The 19587-nt window shown below is 49.1% G+C and overlaps 1 protein-coding gene across 1 annotated transcript in view; it reads left to right on the top strand.

Moving 5' to 3' along the window:
• LOC8040971 (transport and Golgi organization protein 2 homolog) overlaps window positions 1-1612 on the top strand; it is a 107168-nt gene extending 105556 nt beyond the window's left edge. The window contains exon 7 of the mRNA XM_040205527.3: window positions 1125-1612. Coding sequence (XP_040061461.1) covers window positions 1125-1281 — 157 coding nt within the window. The 3' untranslated portion in view covers window positions 1282-1612. The remainder of the gene's footprint in view (window positions 1-1124) is intronic.
• The last annotated feature ends 17975 nt before the right edge of the window (window positions 1613-19587 follow it).

The raw sequence follows: 19587 nt of genomic DNA on the forward strand, positions 1-19587 counted from the left end.
CCCCGAGGATCTAACACACCAGCCAAATATGTCAAAATTTGGAAAAACCAAAAATGCCCGAATCGAAGCTGTCCCGCAAAAACCCACGCTTTAAAGGGATACTTCAACGAAATTTAAAATATTCCCGTCGTGTTCAAAAATAGGTTGAATATGATCCACAATATCCGTAAATGACAATCGCACGTTTGTATTTTGAGCCTGGTGGCTGTATTTTTCGTTCTAAACGGCCCACTCTGGCAAGCGCTCGGAGAAGGCCCAGCAGAGACCACGTGACATCCAACGCAATCGTGACGTAAGTCATCTCAAGACGAGCAAAGCTACGGCGAGGCTGACGTCGAAAGGATGGCCTAGTCGTTCCAGCCACCGAAGCGGCTGCTTTTGCACGAATTTTGAGTGACGGGTTAATCCTCTGTAATCTTGTAGGGGGACAATAGCGACTTCTGCGACACACAAGAGGCATTCTCGGGAAGAGGGGAGTTCCTCCTGCCCCTCTTCTCTCGTCGTGGCCGGAGACGAGACAACCTCCGTCACTAACTGTCAAGGTTCCTAGACGGGCATTACAAGCGAGGCGTTAGCGACATCCACCAGGAGCTCTTTGCTAATCGTTTAATTCGTTTTAAAATTCCTTTTCGTGATTTTTTTTAACAAGATATTGGTATGTTTGATGTGATACTGCTTTTTTGAACACATATAGACCAAAAAATGAGCGCCGAAATTTCGTTGTAGTATTAAGGGAAGAAAATCTTCAGCTTGCGTTGAGCGGGACAACGATGCATCTTGTTTCTCGCTTCCTCGTCGTATAGACATGTTTTCCAAGTATGGGGGTGGCGCGCATGTTCCATGGAGAAGCCATATTCCCGTCTCCTATTTTAACATAACGCCCGACGAGCATAGATGTATTGCCCGACACCGATAATAACCTTTAAAAATCTGCAAAGAAAAAAAAAACTCCTAAATTTTAAGAAGAATAGAGCCCTAAAGCACGAAACCCTGCGCACTGTCAGAACTCTTTCAAGCACGCGGTGAAGAATGATGCATGCTGAAGTGGCTGCCCAATAGGTGTCGGCAGTGTGTGTTTCTGGTCGGTTCCGAGGGAAGCCCAATGCCCAGTCCTGTCCCCGCAGGACGCACACCGTGATCCTGGTGGACTCGATGGGCAGCGTGGACTACGTGGAGCGCACCATGCAGCAGCCCATCGACCTGGACAGAGACGAGCCGTGGCTCACGACCGTGCACCGGTTCGGCATTCAGGAGACCGGCTCCCTGGTGTCCCGGCTCTGAAGGCCTCCGCAAAGGGGAAGGAGACGCCTTCTGGACTGCCCAAGGACCGCCTCCTTGTGTCATCTGGGTGGTGCGCGCCCGAGTCGCCCCTCCGGTTATCAACCTGCTTCGTATTTATTCCAACACCAACGCGTGCCTTCCTGCGGGACATGCATCGACATTGCAGACTTCTGGCTTTCTCATCGCAAGATTCAACGGACTCATTTTGTGTAATGAAACTTTTTTTTGCTTTTGTATTTGTGTGTGTGTGTGTACCACTTCAGCTGCAGCCTCAACGAAGCGAGCACTATAAATAAATAAATTGCCACGTTACGTGCTGCTCCACGTGCTAGTTCATTGCGTTTATTTTCCTTTCGTTGGTGACCTCTATACTCCAGTATTTTTAAGCAAAAAGCGCCGAAAAAATACAGGGACACAGACGAAGAAAACAAGACAAGGAGCGCCTTGTCCTGTTTCCCTTCGTCTGTGTCCCTGTATTTTTTCGGCGCTTTTTGCTTGCAATGAACCAACTGGCCCAAATCTCCACTTTACTGCAGTATTTTTATGCACAATATACCGTTCTAAACATTTCTGGCCCCTTCCTTGTTGTCGCACTGCATTATGACGATCTGATGTGCTGCACGTAAAATAGTACTAATACGTAGAAAAAAAAAACTTGTGTCGATCTTTCTGGTAAACCCGGAAACACAGAATGTGTCATTGCTTGCATTAGGCATGCGTTATTGTTATTTGCGCTTGGTTACGGAGAGCTTTGTGGGGCTTTGGATGCGTTGAGCATACGGCCGCCTCCTCGTGTGCTCAGAGTGTTTATTAAAATCACTAATCCAAGTTTTAATTTATCCAGGAATGGAGTGTCTGATGAGTATCATATGCTTTAACTAGAATATTTCACGTGTTCTACAGATCCTTTAATAGGGAATACGAGGGGGTTCAAAATAGAACCGGAATTTGGTAATAAAAAGCATTATTTTTATTTTCATTGCATATATACCCGTTCCGCGAAGGCAACAGACACGAGACAGGTTTTGAAATAAGCTGCGTCAAGCTAAAATGACACGTTTCAAATTTATGAGCGCATCATCGGGTCAAGATACCTCGCTATCTAAAAGCTAAGTTATGATCATAAATGTGCGTTCGGGACACAACGGTGGCTGTTTCAATTTAGCCGCCACTTCTCTCTTCAACGGCTAACTATTGCTTAGTCAATCCATGGTATCGGTGGTGAACAAGGTGTTAAACTGGGCGAGTTGGTAAAAGTTTGACATGGGTGGGTGTAACAGCTTCAAAATCGAGGACGAAAAAGGAAAAGACACGACAGGACAACAGCTGTACTCGCAACTGAAATGCTTTATTTGAAAAGGAAAAGAAAACATACGTCAGTACCAGATAACACAGTGTGTGATCAAACAATACGCCACACAAAAGGTACGAGTCATCAAAATAGGTTCACTAGACACAACTTATGCCAGTCATCGTCTGGCGCAAAAAGGACAGCTCTTTATCACACAAGGCCAACCGACGGCTCATTCACACATCTTTCTTCTGAGCACGGAATATAAAAAGCCTCAATAATTTTGCAAGTGACCCTCTCTCTATTCCTCCCTTCAACCGTCACCTCGTCAAAGGCCGGCTGACACGTGCAGTCTCTGCAATGCAAAGGTAGGAGACCCCCCATCGTGGCCCTCACTCTCAGCGAGTAAGCATGCTCCCGGAGCCTATCGTTAAGGCACCTCCCTGTCTGGCCTATGTAGAATTTACCAGATGACAGGGGTATCTTGTACACCACACTCGAGACACATGACACAAAAGGCTTTGCGTGTCTTTTGGTACACTTCGCCCTCATCCGATTTTCGGCTTTGGGGCCGCCCTTGCACAAATCTGGCTCATTTTTTAAGGGCCCGAGAACACCGTGAGTCAGCTTTTGGCGAGCACTTCGAAAATGGTAATAGTCTTCCTTTCTTCTTCCTGTTTTGACCCCAGTAGGACGCATCCTATCTCAAGCAGTGGATGGTGGCTGACGTAGACTTAATATTCTGAGCATGAGGGGAGAGTGAAATTCGTGAGTGGGGCCATAGCGCGGCTTACTTAGTACTCTGCCCTTCGCTGCCCGTGGCACCAGCGGACGTCTATTTGGAAAACACCGGAGTAAACGGCAGTCGGTTCGTGCTCCGTGCGTTTTTGAACGGCACCAAGAAAGGTACACACGACAAACGTGCGTTTACATTTCCTTGTTTTAACCGACGTTCTAATTAATTGTTGCTATGAATGTCCTTTTTTTCGATTACTCATATTTATATCCTAGAAACTGTTTTTTTAGTCACCAACGCCTCAACCGAGGCTCGACCTGTTCAGAACCAAAGGAAGAAGAGTATCGAGTCAAACCTTATTTATTATTTAATTATCACCTTACTGTTACAACAATGTCTGACAATGTATGCCGGTATGGTAAGATGTACATAAATCAATTCTTATTCTAGTTTTGGCTAGATGTATGACGACTTCTACAGCTTCGCGATTTCGACAATGGAGAATTTTAGTAGATCGGTCCGATGACTCCGATAACGATACCCGATGCGCTGCCGCCGCTTTTGCGCATTCATCATATATCGTTATCGGGGGCATCGGAGGTATCAAAACGATCTACTAAAACTCTCGAATATCAGGCAACGGCAGCAACGAGGAAGCTTTGCTCTATCTTCGAGATAAATATAGTACTTCCCTTGCTTCGCTAAAGAAGCTCAATGAAGAACACGAAGCATTCGTGAGGCACAACATGGCACTCCCATCCAGTGCCTCAGTTCAAAAGGTGTTCAGCGTAGCAGCCGACATCTTCACAAAGAAATAACGCAAAATGTCTGACGAGACTTTCGAGAGCCAGATGTTGCTCAAAATACTCAATGTCATTAAATGGAACAGGTTGCAACAATAAGAACTTGAATAACTCTCTTCCCTTTGTTTCTTACTTGAAGACAATATTCTCGAAAGTAACGGATTACTTTTTGGGGTAAAGGTTACTTACTTCTATGGGAGGGTAATTGTAATTGTAATAAATTACATTTTAGCTTTGAGTAATTGTAAATGTAATTCCTTAGTATTTTTCAGTAACGTCTACAAGTCTGCCCACAGCCATCCGGTCTCCCCACTGTAGACTTCCCACAAGTAAGCGACCCCTTAAAGAAAAGAAAAAAAGACGACGACGAGACCTCGTGAGCCGGAGCACTGTGTGTGCACGAGCACGTGTGAGACTGGAATGCCTGTGTGGCGATCGTGACCGACGAAACCACAGCCTGTGTGGCCACTCCAACCGCTTAAGTATTAAAACGTTCCTTTTATCTTCTTTCTACTAATGCGAGTACCCTTTTTCTACCTTCTGATCTGAACGAAGACCAGAAGTTAACATCTCATAAGTGGGATATGGATCGATGACTGCCCGGAAGTACAACGAGCTTCACGCTGTTTGACTAAATCGAAGATGAACAAGGACAAGCTTCCACACACGACCAGCTCAACCGAAGCCACCGATCAAGGCGAAGGAGTCTCCGTGCGTGAACTCCTTAACGTGATCATGGAAAAAGATCGTCTGCTAAAGGACTTATTGGAACGCCTGATTTCGACTACAGCAACAACATCATCAGCGGCGGTGGAATCGCAAGGCGTGACGACATTCCAAGTAATGCCCGACCTGAGTAAAAGCATTTCGAAATTTGACGGCAGTGAGGACGCAGCATCAGCTCGTGAATGGGTGGAGAACCTGCGGCGAACGGCGACGCTCCATAAATGGCCGTCATCATTTCTGCTCGAGAGCGCCAAGTCCCACATCACGGGAGCCGCCAAGGATTGGCTACGCTCACGCAGCGTTGACATCACCTCGTGGGAAGAGTTCAAGGACCAATTTCGCCGAACCTTTGTCAGTCAGACGCGTGCAGCGGAACGCTGGAGAAGGATGCAGGATCGCGTCCAGCAGCGGAGCGAAAGTACAACGGCCTACTTACACTCTAAAGTTCGTTTGTGCAAGGAGGCGGGACTTGACTTTTGCGATACGCGGGAGCAAGTTATCATGGGCCTGCGTTCAAGACAATTGAGTACGATGCTGTTGGGAAAAACCCATGACGACGATGACGACCTTCTGCACGATATCCAAGAATTTGAGAGGATCGAACGCGAAAGGCAAGAACGTTTTGGTGGTCCCCGTGACAAGAAGAGCATGACCGATGCGGCCAGTATCCAAGACCCAGGTGCGAAATTTGCAAGAAAAACTGGCGATGCAAGGAACACCACTGACAAACGGCCGCCACTCTCGAATGAAAGAGAACGAAAATGTTACAACTGCAACCAGTATGGCCACTTGGCACGGGACTGCCCCCAGCCTAAGCGACCCTTGAAGTGCCTGCGCTGCAACGGAACTGACCATACCCAACGTCATTGCAGAGAGGTGGCACAACCAGAGCGTAACGAGGCAAACACAGTGAGTGAACCATCGAATGAAACAGTGAGAGTTGGTGTTTTGCTGAAGCAAGTCATGCTAAATGACAAGTTCCCCCTCATTGGACTCATTGACACGGGCAGCTCCGGCTGTTTACTTCGTGCGTCAGCGGCAGCTCGATGTGGCACAGAGCTTGTTCAGGAGTCAACACCGTTGTATGGTTTTGGAAACAGCAGCGTGCCTGTGTCTAGGAGCATTGGAGGATGCAAGGCTGACATAAAGATCGATGGTGTCCTAGCGAAGGATGTTCCAATTCTTGTTGTCCCGGATGAAGCCCAGGCGGTGGACCTATTGGTTGGACAAACGTTTACTGAACTGCCCTACTTGACATATGCAAGAGTTGGAGGCAGTTTTCGATTCTGGCACCTAAGCGACTGCCCGTTTGCGCACTTAGAACCGCTTGAGCTCCACCAAAAACTACAACGGAAAGCAAGGGAGGAGGTCATTCTCCAGAAAGACTCGGTCAATTGGATAACTCTGACGGCAGACGAAAGGGTCACAGGCCCTGTCATTTACAGACACTGCGGGACGGACATTATAATTGACATGACTCTCGGTGAGGTAACGATACCTATGTATCCTGCAAGTAATGGTGATATCGTCATCAGGAAGAGACAACCACTTGGGCGAGCCAAGCAATTTGAAATCTTGCAGGTTGACATCAAGGACACTTCTGAAGTTCACACCGGTGGCAAGCAAGATAAGGCGAGCGAGATCGAGCGACGACCCATCCAGGGGACAGAAGTTAACATTGGACCTGCAGTAACCAAGGTGCAACAGTCTGAACTAGTAGAACTGTTGAACGAATTCAGAGAGTGCTTTGCAATGACGCCAAGTGAATTGGGTTGCACATCAGTCGTGGAGATGGACATTGTGGAGACTCCGGGTAGCACCCCTTTTGCTGTGCGGCCATATCGTACAAACGCCGAAGGACGGGAAACAATACGGAAGATTGTTAAGGAGTGGAAAGATCTCGGTGTGGCTACCGAGACAACATCCGATTATGCTAGCCCTGTGCTATAGTCGGTTGCAAGCTAAGAACAATCTTTTAGCTCCACCCACAAGCGCATTGCGCCCATCTGAAGTGCCTCCACCGTCGAGAAAGTAGTTCGCTAGCAACGTTGCTTTTTCTTCCTCCAGGAAACGTGTCTTAAACTACTACAATATTTATTTAATTCATTCAGGACATTTAAATAAGTTAGAATACGTTTTTTGTCAACGAAATAGCTGTTTAGTAAAGAAAGAAAGTCATGTGCAATGTACCGTCTTCCCAATTCATTTTCTGTCCAAGATACTATCTAACATACCGTCTTCCAGCTCTCAGCAGTGCTAAGCCTTGCGCCCGCTTCAAAATTTTCGTTGGCGATAGCGTCGCTGGATTCTCACGTTGTCGCGCAAAAACTGCTGCAAACGCAAGCCGATACCATTAAGATTTCGTGGCGTAACCTCGGGCACGTAAAACACGGTGCAAAAAAGCAGAATAATTGTCACGAGAAACTAGCGTCGCGTTGCTAAGGCCAGCAGCCATGTTGAGCTTTTTTTTTCTTTTCAAAAGGATCGCGATTGGTCCACGGAATCGTGACGTCATGAAAACGATTGGCTGGCGTTTCTCGGCGTAGGATTACATTTTCCTCTGAGAGGCATTTCCGGTTTTTTCTTAGCTTGCAACCGACTATAGTAGTTGACAAGAAAAATGGAGAAAAGCGGATGGTGGTCGACTACAGGAGACTGAACCCCCAGACAGTGAAGGAGAAGTACCCTCTACCCAACATCGATGACCAGTTCGAAGGACTTGCTGGAGCGACGCTCTACACGGTCTTGGATCTTGCACATGGATACCTGCAAGTGCCTCTAACGGAAGAGGCTAAGCGTAAGACTGCATTCATCACGCCAGATGAAACAGGCCAGTTCGAAAGAATGATGTTTGGCCTCACGAATGCACCAGCTGTCTTCCAACGCCTTATGAACCGTGTCTTAGGGCCGTTAAGGGGACGAGTGGTTATGTGCTACTTAGATGATGTTCTCATACCAGCGCGAGACTGGAGCGATATGATCCACCGGCTACGACAAGTTTTGCAAGCTATTAAGGATGCAAATTTGACCCTGCGCCTCAGCAAATGTGCGTTCGCCAAAGATAGCGTGGACTTTTTGGGGTTCCGCTCGAGCGGAGGGCAGATGCAGCCAGGAGAGGCCAAGATGAATGCAATCGCCCAGTTTCCGATTCCTCGGGATGCGCATGACGTAAGGCGATTCTTGGGACTGAGTGGATTTTTTCGGAAATTCGTCCCTAAATATGCTCTGATCGCCGAACCATTGACAAGACTTACAAAGAAAGATGCTGTTTTTGAGTGGGAAACAGAGCAAGAAAACAGCTTCCAAGACCTGAAAGGACGCCTCACGTCGAAGCCTGTGCTGCAGCTTTTTGACCCTAAGGCAGAGAGTGAATTGCATACAGACGCTAGTTCGAAGGGGCTGGCAGGAATGTTGCTCCAACGAAAGGACAATAAGTGGCATCTTGTCTACTGTGTGAGCAAAAAGACAACTGAGGCTGAGAGCAAGTATCATTCAACGAGACTTGAACTCATGGCCATTGTTTGGTCAGTGGATCGACTGAGATCCCTCCTCTTGGGCATTCACTTCACGGTAGTTACGGACTGCCAAGCGCTCGTCTACTTGAATGCCCAGCGAACTCAGAAGCCTCAAATCGCGCGTTGGTATGACCTCATACAGGAATTTGACTTCACGATAAGGCACCGACCTGGTACCCAGATGTTGCATGTTGACTCACTGAGTCGGCAGCCCGTGGAAGGCTCGAGCGACACCATGGATGATCTTCTGGAAGGGCGCTTCGAAGAGTGCCTGACTTGCAGTCTGGAGGATCAGATACTAGCCATGCAAAGAGGAGACGAGGAGTTGCGCCAGCTGTTTGAGATACTGGAAAAACCGGAAGACCTCCGTACTAAGGAGGACAAGAGTAAAGCCAAGGACTATGCCCTCAGGGATGGCAAGCTCATGCACACCATTGATCAGGACAAACAGCGATCAATGAAGTTTGTGCTGCCAAAGGCAATGCGTAAAGCGGTAGGTGGTACAGTGCCACGATCTTTTAGGGCATTTTTCGGTGGACAGAACGGTCGCAAAGCTTCAGGAAACATTTTGGTTTCCTCGGATGCGCAACTATGTGCGCAAGCACATCTCGCAATGCTTTGAATGCATTTTCAACAAGGTCCCTGGTGGAAGAAAGGAAAGACTTCTGAATCCCATCCCTCCTGGCAAGCGTCCCTTCGAGACAGTGCACCTTGACCATATGGGACCGTTTGTTCAAAGCAAGAAGCGCAACCAGCACCTCCTGGTTATGGTCGACAACTTAACAAAGTTTGTGCGACTTTTTGCTACTCGAGACACGTCAGCCAAGCATGTGCTGTGTGCGATGGAGGAATTCATACTTGAAAGAGGTCTGCCTAAAACCATCATCACAGACAGAGGAAGCTGCTTTACATCGAGAGCGTTCGAAGAGTTCTGCACAACACGCACCATACAACACGTGCTCAACTCCTCGCGACACTCCCAGGCCAACGGCCAAGTCGAGCGAGTAAACCGAACAGTGCTGCCTGTCATCACAACAGCCATGAAAGATCCCGACCACCGAGACTGGGACGTTAAACGTTAAACACGCAGAGTGCAGCCTGAACAATGCTGTGAACAAGACAACAGGGAAGACACCATTCGAACTTCTTCATGGATACAAGCCAAGCTTCTACGGAATTGCGCTACAGGAGCTAGCATTGGATGATGAGGCCACATGGAAGGATCCTAGCGAGCTGCGAGTACGTGTAAGACAACGGTTGCTGGAGGAACAGGAAAGAAGCAAGCAGACGTATGATCGTCGGCACTACCCAGCAAAGCTGTACGATGTGGGAGAAGTTGTATTTGTGAGGAGAGCAACACAACATACCGGAAACCCAACGAAGACACAACCCAAGTACCGAGGACCCCTGGTTGTCACCCAGGTGCTGCCCGCAGATACCTATCGAGTGGCGGAGCTCGATCAAAGTTCTGGGAACCGGTTCGCAACGACGGCACACGTCTCCCAGTTAAAAGGATGGTCAACGACGACGGCAGCGTCCTACCTCGACGACGACGTCGCCTCCGAAGATTCGGGAGACGAGCAAGAGGGGCTCCCAGCAGCTAGAAGACCTTCGAGAAAACGCACGCTGCCTGCTAGACTGCGAGACTGTTTAATGTGAAGTCGTTCAGTAATTTTTCCTTTCGTGTGTGCTCATCTATTACTTTAATATTTGTGTGTGTCTTCAAACTTAACGAGGACGTTAAGGCTCCAGGACGGCCGAGTGTAGACTTCCCACAAGTAAGCGACCCCTTAAAGAAAAAAAAAAGACGACGACGAGACCTCGTGAGCCGGAGCACTGTGTGTGCACGAGCACGTGTGAGACTGGAATGCCTGTGTGGCGATCGTGACCGACGAAACCACAGCCTGTGTGGCCACTCCAACCGCTTAAGTAGTAAAACGTTCCTTTTATCTTCTTTCTACTAATGCGAGTACCCTTTTTCTACCTTCTGATCTGAACGAAGACCAGAAGTTAACACCACTACCCCAACCTTCCTCCTCCACACTGGCGGGTGTGGCTGGCCTCGGCGGCTCACGTCGATCAGCTGGCTCTTGTCCGCTTAGCTGATGAGCACCTCTAGTGTCTTTATTTGACCAAAAATAGTCCTTTCTTACTCTCTCTAACCACGCGCTCATCAGAATATGAGCACGCGGCGTGGCGCTCGCGCTTCAAACAAAAAGTAAACGTAAATAATAAAAAAAAAGTGAAAGCCGCTTACAACTCCCTGTAACGCCGAATTAGAGCGCAGCTCTTGAGGAGGAGGAGGGAGGGGCACTGGGGGGGGGGGGTTAAACTAACCAGGGGGTCACGTGACCTTGGGGGTCACATGACCCCCAATGCCGATGATGTCATCACTGACGTCACTGATGACGTCATCAGTGACGATGACGATGCGGGTACCGATGACGTCATTAGTGACGTCACTGATGACTTCACCAGTGATGATGACGATGACGATGCGAATGTCGGTGACGTCATCAGTGACGTCGCTGATGACGTCATCAGTGATGATGACGATGCGGATGTCGGTAACGTCATCAGTGATGATGACGATGACGATGCGGATGCCGGTGACGTCATCAGTGATGATGACGATGACGATGCGGATGCCGGTGACGTCATCAGTGATGATGACGATGACGATGTGAATGCCAGTGACGACATCAGTGACGTCACTGATGACGTCATCAGTGATGATGACGATGACGATGCGGATGTCGGTAACGTCATCGGTGATGATGACGATGCGGATGCCGGTGACGTCATCAGTGATGATGACGATGACGATGTGGATGCCGGTGACGTCATCAGTGATGATGACGATGTGGATGCCGGTGACGTCATCAGTGACGATGACGTCATCGGGGGGTCACGCGACATCGGCGGGGGTCACGTGACCTCGAGGAGGGGGTCACGTGACCTCAGGGGAGTCACGTGACCTCGGGGGGTCACGTGACCCCGGTGTGGGACATTTCCCATGATGCACCGCGCGGTTACGCCGACGGCGACGGCGACGGCGACGCCGCTCAAGCCGGAAACGGGCCTCTAAGAGCTGCGCTCTAAAAATTAAGTTATTTTCAATCACTCTCCCGGGGACCACTAAACTACACGATCGCCAATAGACCTATAGGAAATATTCACGGGACGCCATATTTGAGGGCGATGTTTAGAGCGCATGCTCAGAACGAGCTCACATTAATAGCCTGCTAAGACCGGCAACCTTGATGGTGCTAAATGCACGCTCCAAAAGGACTGCGGAAGCTCGCCGTCAGCACGCGCTCAGCAGCAACGCACACGGATATGGCCGACAGTGAATACTCACTATGGCGGCATCACGCATGTGCCAAATGCTTAGTGAGATCGGTCTACCTTAGGACCCCCAACACTGAATGCCACAGGGGTGGGAAGTCCTTTTTTCTGCCCTTTAAAATATGGCCATGGTCGAGCTTGCCTTTTGCCTTGATGAAGTGGAGGGCCTGTGCTTTGCGATATTCGCAGCTACGATGTGACTTTCCGGGCTGCCGGCGCCCCACTGGCCATGGACCCTGCAGTCTACTCTTCAGTGCGCACTGGACGGGGCCATACGGTCTCTTGAGAAAAACCGCGTGGCCCTGTCCTCCACTAAAACTTAATATATGATCGTTGCTCGCCGTCAGGAGCGACCTAAAAACTTCGGCGATAAATTCAAATTACAACTTCACGGAATTCCCCCCGACCACCAGCCCAGCCTCATCATCCCTGGACTTGAACAGAATGGTAGGGCTAAGAGCTGGCTGCGCTCCATTAAAGCCCACTGGAATCATGGCCTCTACATCATCCGTCGGACTAGAGGAAAAACCTAGGGTGCACAGGAAAACCTCCCACGCCAGTTGGTCCGCTCAATGCTTATTTCTAAGTCTCTGTACGGATGCAACTGTCTGCACCTGACCCCAACGCAGGAGTCCTTGAAATTTTTAATCGTGCCGCCATGCGGGTCATCACTGGCATGCCCAAAAATTGCACCAGTGGCACAACTCCACTCGGCGGCACAGATCAACTCTATTAGGGAGGTAGCTGCCGAAATGCTCAGTAGTCAGAGACTTCGCCTCCAGGGAATCCAGGCCGGCCGACTTATACTGAGCCCCCTGGGAAATCCTGTATTTCATGTTCCCAGGAACGCCCTTCACCCCCTCCGTGGAAGGACGCGTTTCTGGTGAACTCAAAGCCACTTCCCCAGTCTCACGGCCCGAGTCCCGTTAATCGAAAGCGCGCGGCTGCCACTCGGCACACCCTCGCCTTTCTGGAGGCCGATGTATTAAATTTGCTCATCTACACAAACGCTGCCCGTACAGGCGACGGGGAGACCCCAGTCGGGTATCACTCACACACTGCCCAGCAGACATGTAGTAAACTTGCGCCGTACACCCCAAGTTCGAAGACCGCGAAGCTCCAGGCCATCTTACGGGTGTCTCATTCACACCACAATGACAGGCGGTACAGGAATGCACCTGCCTGACCAGTCGCAACGGGACAGTTCGGGAGCTCCGATACCTGTGCAAGGAACATACCTATTGCTATATTACCCAAGCATCAAGGAGAATGCAGGGATTGGTGTTCCACGCGCCGTACATGCTGGCCTCAGGAATAGTAAATTTTCTAAAGCAAAAACCTATAACAAATTGTATCTTGCACGCGCGTTCGTCAACGCTTTATTTTGGTTATTTATTTCGAATATTTTATGCGGGGAAGGCGTGCCCGTGTGGCGCGTGGAACACCAATCCCTGCATTCTCCTTGATGCTTGGGTAATTATAGCGAGTGGTCTATTCAACTCCCATGGGGGGGAAATAGAAGTAACGTGGATACCCGACCGCGCTGACATACCGGGCAACGAGAAGGCGAATGTAGCCGCGAGGGATTTAGTACAAACCTTTGAACCCTCACAAGGCTGTGTTCGCCTTCCTGAGCCAAATTTACCTCAGGTCTTTATGGACCGTTTCGAGCGCAGGGAGGCCGCACGACTCGCAAGGAATGTGCGACTCGCTCTCCTTCTTCCTTCGGACGAGTGTCCTATCTTATCTGGTTGCACTGGATGGGAAAGGATATGACTCCGCAAGCTCCAGACACAAGCAGTATTAGCACCAACGTTGACATGCTTAACCGTACATGGCATCTTGTTACTGCTTGCCTGGTTTACGCGGGGGCAAAGTTGTGCTAATTTTTGAGGCGCTGAAGAAACCATTGGCACATTGAACCGGTTAGCCACTTTTTTAAAATTATGTGAAACCTTATGTAAATATGGTACAACCTGAGGCCTTTGTTTAGGCTTTACTTTTGGTTCCTGAGAACCACCCTTGACTTTTTTCAAGAGTGTCTGAGAGACACCAAGCAAAACGGAAAGAGGAAATCCTGCTCCTAAAAGCCATTGTCATGCGGACGGGTTTACATAGGACAATCGGGACGCTGTGTCAACGAGAGAATGCGTGAGCATGCGAATTCCCTGCGGTCAATGACCGGAGGTCACTTGTACGTACATTGTAGAGACTGCCAGTGTCACCCCGTCTTCCAAAATACCTTAATCATTGGCAGGGGGCGCACAAAAGTGCAAAGAGAGGTGCTGGAGGCGCATGCTATCGAAAAAGCTGGCGCGGGGCACTGCGTCAGCCAACCTTCTGTTTATCTTCACAAAAAAGAGATAGATTTTATAGATGACTGGTGAGCGACACGCCATTGGTTGCTTCGGCGTTGGTTGGCTGTGTGGTGTTTTCTTGTTTGAGCCGTTTTTAATAAAACTTCAGTTGATGGTCAGCGCTTGTCCTGTGCTCTTCTCTCGTCGTCTTCGTCTTTTTGCGCGCTGTTTCCAATTTCCGAAGAGCAAAGCTACGGCGAGGCTGACGTCGAGAGGATGGCCTAGTCGTTCCAGCCACCGAAGCGGCTGCTTTTGTACGAATTTTGAGTGACGGGTTAATCTTCTATAATCTTGTAGGGGGACAATAGCGACTTCTGCGACACACAAAAGGCATTCTCGGGTAGAGGGGAGTTCCTCCTTCCCGTCTTCTTTCGTCGTGGCCGGAGGCGAGACAACCTCCGTCACTAGCTGTCAAGCTTCCTAGACGAGCATTACAAACGAGGCGTTAGCGTTAGCGGCGTCGGTTCTTGGTCGGTATCCAAGCGTGCGAAGGCACAGAGACACGGCACTTCGGCGTGCCGAGGAAGCTTTGAACACGCCGCCAGCCCTTCCTTTCGACGCGTTGTGCCTTTTTCCTGCGACACTGCACTTTCGTAAAATTTTCCACGTGTTCACAACGGCAAGTCTCAACAATACACAGAGTCTTCAAAAAACTTCTTCGGCGAATGACGACGAACGAGTAGAAAACGTGTCTACAGCACGCTGGAAAACCGCAGCAAAGGCTAGCAAAAACGGCAAATCGTATCTTAAGCGAGCGAAGTCCGGTGGCTTCACTTGCGCTGCAGCGAACAAGCGGGGAAGCGCGATCAGAGCCGTAAATGTAGAGAGTTTGGCCATTCGTTGGGAAGTATAGGAGACGAATGAGGAGGCGCCATTGGCCAAAAGCAAGCTGGGCGTGTTCCAGGGCGTCTTCAGAAATTCGAATGTGACCAACCAGAAACCGGAAATAATACCCTGGCGGTGGTCGCGAGAAACAAACCTGATAACTGCATTGCAGTAACTCTCAATGGCTGAAAATATGGTACACGTGATGTTTCAATCACGTTAATCCAAAATGATGGTGGAAGGGTGCGACTAGCGGAACGATCGACATGATCCGTACGCCAAGCGCCCAGGGCCGGGAATCTGCCGTCCGAACCACTGATCTCTATGACAATTGCTGGATCGCGCTTCCCCGCTTGTTCGCTGCAGCGCAAGTGAAGCCACCGGGCTTCACTCGCTTGGGATACGATTTGCCGTTTTTGCTAGCCTTTGCTGCGGTTTTCCAGCGTGCTGACGACACGTTTTCTACTCGTTCGTCGTCATTCGCCGAAGAAGTTTTTTGAAGACTCTGTGTATTGTTGAGACTTTCCGTTGTGAACACGTGGAAAATTTTACGAAAGTGCAGTGTCGCAGGAAAAAGGCACAACGCGTCGAAAGGAAGGGCTGGCGGCGTGTTCAAAGCATCCTTGGCACGCCGAAGTGCCGTGTCTCTGTGCCTTCGCACGCTTGGATACCGACCAAGAACCGACGCCGTGTGTATGTGTTCAGCGAGTGCAATGTGCGTGAAGCTGTTCGTGCCTCTGGATCAGCGTCTTTTCCCCTCGCGGTTTAGGAACGAGCTTAATCCAGCGTCCACTAGCGACGGAGGATGGGGAGAAGGTACGTCTTTTTTTCGTCCTTAGACGATTTACACAATACCGTGCACAACAGCTCCTCATCACTGATCAGTGCTGGCTTATTATCAACCTACGCGACTCGCCTAATTGTAATTGGTCAACAGATTGCACACGACCATATCGGCCGCGCTTCAAAGATTTTCATTCTCGCCGTCTTGTACTTTTGCTTTCGAAAACCCCCCTGGCTCCACGTACAACGTTGCCCTATTCGTGCTCCCACGGAATCTATTAGAGTAGATTTGGGATATAGCCATGGTTAATATAGAACATAAGAATACGTACAGATCTCCCCCTTTTATTGATAGCAACTCACCGGAACAGCTGGACGATCCAGAACTCCGTGGCCGATATATATAAATGATCTAAAGGCATCTACGCGCGACACACGTTCAGAACTTTGGCGCGGCGTCAATTCTTGACCGGTATCCAAGCGTGCGAAGGCACAAAGATGCATCACTCAGCGCGCCAAGGAAGCTTTGATCACGCCGCGACACCGGCGACACGTTTTCGACGAGTTGTACCTTTTGATACGGCTTCACGCACATTGCACTCGCTAAACACATTCACACGGCGTCGGTTCTTGGTCGGTATCCAAGCGCGCGAAGGCACAGAGGCACGGCACTTCGGCGTGCCAAGGATGCTTTGAACACGCCGCCAGCCCTTCCTTTCGACGCGTTGTGCCTTTTTCCTGCGACACTGCACTTTCGTAAAATTTTCCACGTGTTCACAACGGAAAGTCTCAACAATACACAGAGTCTTCAAAAAACTTCTTCGGCGAATGACGACGAACGAGTAGAAAACGTGTCGTCAGCACGCCGGAAAACCGCAGCAAAGGCTAGCAAAAACGGCAAATCGTATCCCAAGCGAGTGACGCCCGGTGGCTTCACTTGCGGGAGCGGCAAGCGCGATCCAGCAATTGTCATTGAGATCAGTGGTCCGAACGGTCACACTCTGGCTATGTTCCAAATCTTACCCGAGTAACCTGCCTCCTACGTCAGCGGGTAATACCACGTGACATCGCGAGTAAACGATCCGCGACTCGATTTTGGAACGGCCAGGATAATTAGAGCTCCTTCGGAGCAGAGTAGCGCAATCTAGAACGCCGCCTCTCGGCGACTAGCGGCGAACGCCCGGAGGTTCCAACTGTGGTCAGAAATGCATGGAGAACGTGAGAAAATCGTTGTTTCTTCAGTATTGTGGAGTTGTACGGAATGGCAATTATTTTTGACATAATAATGGAACATTTTAGAATAATTTGTGCTAAGTTTTGTGCCCCGCAAGGACGTGACTTTTTTTAAAAAATTGCCTGAGCGGCATCATGCAGCAGACGACACGGCGACGTCACACCATTCACGTGACCCGCTCCGGCCAACCCGAAAAGCCCATCTCCGCTGCGAGCAAAAATCGTCTGCTTCAAACGCCATTGCCTTGGAAATTGCCTTCTCAAAATTTGCACACGCATCCGATATTATTAAAACTTTGATAAATGGTTTAGTGCTTTACTAACTTCACGACAGACTAGTTTTGAAAAGTGTGAACTCGCCGTTCATTTTTTAATCAGCCGTGTTGTGTCGATCTCCATGTATTCTCCCATAGGGCGGGCCGCCTCCTGGAACCCTGAGTACCACGTGACTCGCGCCGAGCCGCTCTGTCGGCCATGTTGTCGGCAAAACACGGGGTTCAAAGGATTGCGCTACTCTGCTCCGTAGGAGCTATATAGTGCTCTAAGGATAATCACCTGGATACTACGCGGATTGGCTTCGTCTTGGGCGACGGCAAAAAGAAAACACAGCAGCGATGACAGAAAATAGCAGACGATCCTTTTGATCATGGAGAAAGCACCCGAAGAACGGTAATGTTAATGATGACGCGGTGTATTTTGAGGTGGATCCACCAGCTCCTTTTACTCACCTTCGTTTTGAGCTGTATATTGAGATCAAAATTACTTACTCCTTACAGCTAGACATAAAAAAATGTGTTTTTATTAATCAGCGCGATCGCTGCAATTCTAGACACGGTGCCCTAAACGCATATATTCCACGCATTGTAATTTGCACCGATTATGTTTTGCAGAAATATATTCCACACGGTGTAGCGGTCCAGCGCGAGGGTGCTTTCTCCAGAATATGAAACTCACGTTCGCTTTGACGCGAATGTGATTACAGTGAAATTTTCGAAGCCTTCACTGCTTTACAAACGTTATCCTCTCATACACACACTCTGGAGGAAACAAAAATATTACATTATCATATACCGAGTTCAAACATTTTCGGCCTTGAACGTGAGATTACGGCATTCCCCCAACGCCGAGGACGAGGATGCGGAGAAGCTCCTGTTTACGCTCGCACTCAGATAATAACAAGTACGCGTTCCCGGGGAAGGTGGACGGTCTGGTTATAATGCAGTCAATTCCTGCGCTGACAACAGCAAATCGCAATAACCACACATGCTGCACCTAATTATTTGTCATTTCGAACGTCCGCCACCAAAACCAACGGAGCAAGCGAGCTTTGACGGCTGTCGGCGCAGAAAGCAGACGACGAACAGATCACGTGACATATTTACTCGATTTGATCCGACTTTACCCCCCGATCGAGGAGGGTAGCGCGAGTAATTACTCCGGAGTAAACAACCCGTTTCTGGAACGCGAGTTCTGACGTCATCGAGTAAGCTCGAGTAAGTTTTGGAACGCCACGGTACGAAACTTTTACTCCGGAGTCGGATCGAGTAAATTTTGGAACACAGCCTCTGTCTGCGCAAAAAAAGAGTTGCGCGGCGCATTCGTTTCTTACATCTTTCTGCATGATCATGATCAAAACAACACGTGCACCCTATTTTCAACCACAAAGAGTCACTACACGTCACTCTTACGCGGTTATTAAAACCATATACGAACATAGACTTTTGATCAGAACTGTTTGCCGCTACCACCGCTAGGGCATTCTTTTCGGCTTCTGGTTGGTCAAGAGAGCATGCCAAGCCTCTTTCCGAGTCAGACGCACGCCCTGGCTCTGCCCGCACCTCCCATTGACCAAACTCTCTCAATACACGGCTTTTGACACCGTAAGTGTGACGTCATGCGTCCAAACAAACCGTTGCTAGTGTCGTTGTTATGGACAAATACATGTGGCTAGGATTCGCTACGAAAACCCGACTGCATGTTCAAAAATCAGGAGTAGGATTTAAACTTCTAAAAATCGCAGATATAGAAGAAGTGTGCCGGAAACCGCTTGTTTCTGAAATATTTACGACTGCAACTTCCGGTCCTCAAGATGCCTGCAGCAGACGACGAATGCAAGAAGAATGCCGTCTGCCACACGCCCGTCGGCCAAGCCGGCGCCGGCGTCTGGATCGGGTGAATAAAGACGATATTCTGATATTGCATTTGTTTGAAATATAGTGAGCTTCAGACACGTATAAGAATTCATAGTAGGGTGCGATGCAAAATATGGTTTATCGAAAGTCCGAGCGTCGATCGAGATGATCGTCTGCTAAAAGATCGCAATGCACCCGTACGTGAGAAAAGACTTCAGGGGACCGGTAGATATCCCAAATTTTGTTTGCGGACTCGTGCTACGGGAGGGTGCTTTATACCTGGTTGTAACCATCGCGTGGACAAAGATTCTTGCTGTTTCTTCAGATTTCCGCAGAACCCCAAAACGCGGAAGGACTGGATAAAAAACATAAGGTGAGTTTATTACAGATAGTACTCTCATCGCGGGTTCGATGGAGATCTTCACCGAAAGAGAACATCCACTAAATTTAATGTATAAAAAAAAAAAAGCAAAATCGCGATAGACATGCAATATTTTAATAACCTGACAACCTCAATAATAATGATAACAAACGACTTACCTCGACGGCGTACGATT

Source organism: Ixodes scapularis, unplaced genomic scaffold, assembly GCF_016920785.2.
Source record: "Ixodes scapularis isolate PalLabHiFi unplaced genomic scaffold, ASM1692078v2 PGA_scaffold11__112_contigs__length_91849675, whole genome shotgun sequence".
Lineage (NCBI taxonomy): Eukaryota > Metazoa > Arthropoda > Arachnida > Ixodida > Ixodidae > Ixodes > Ixodes scapularis.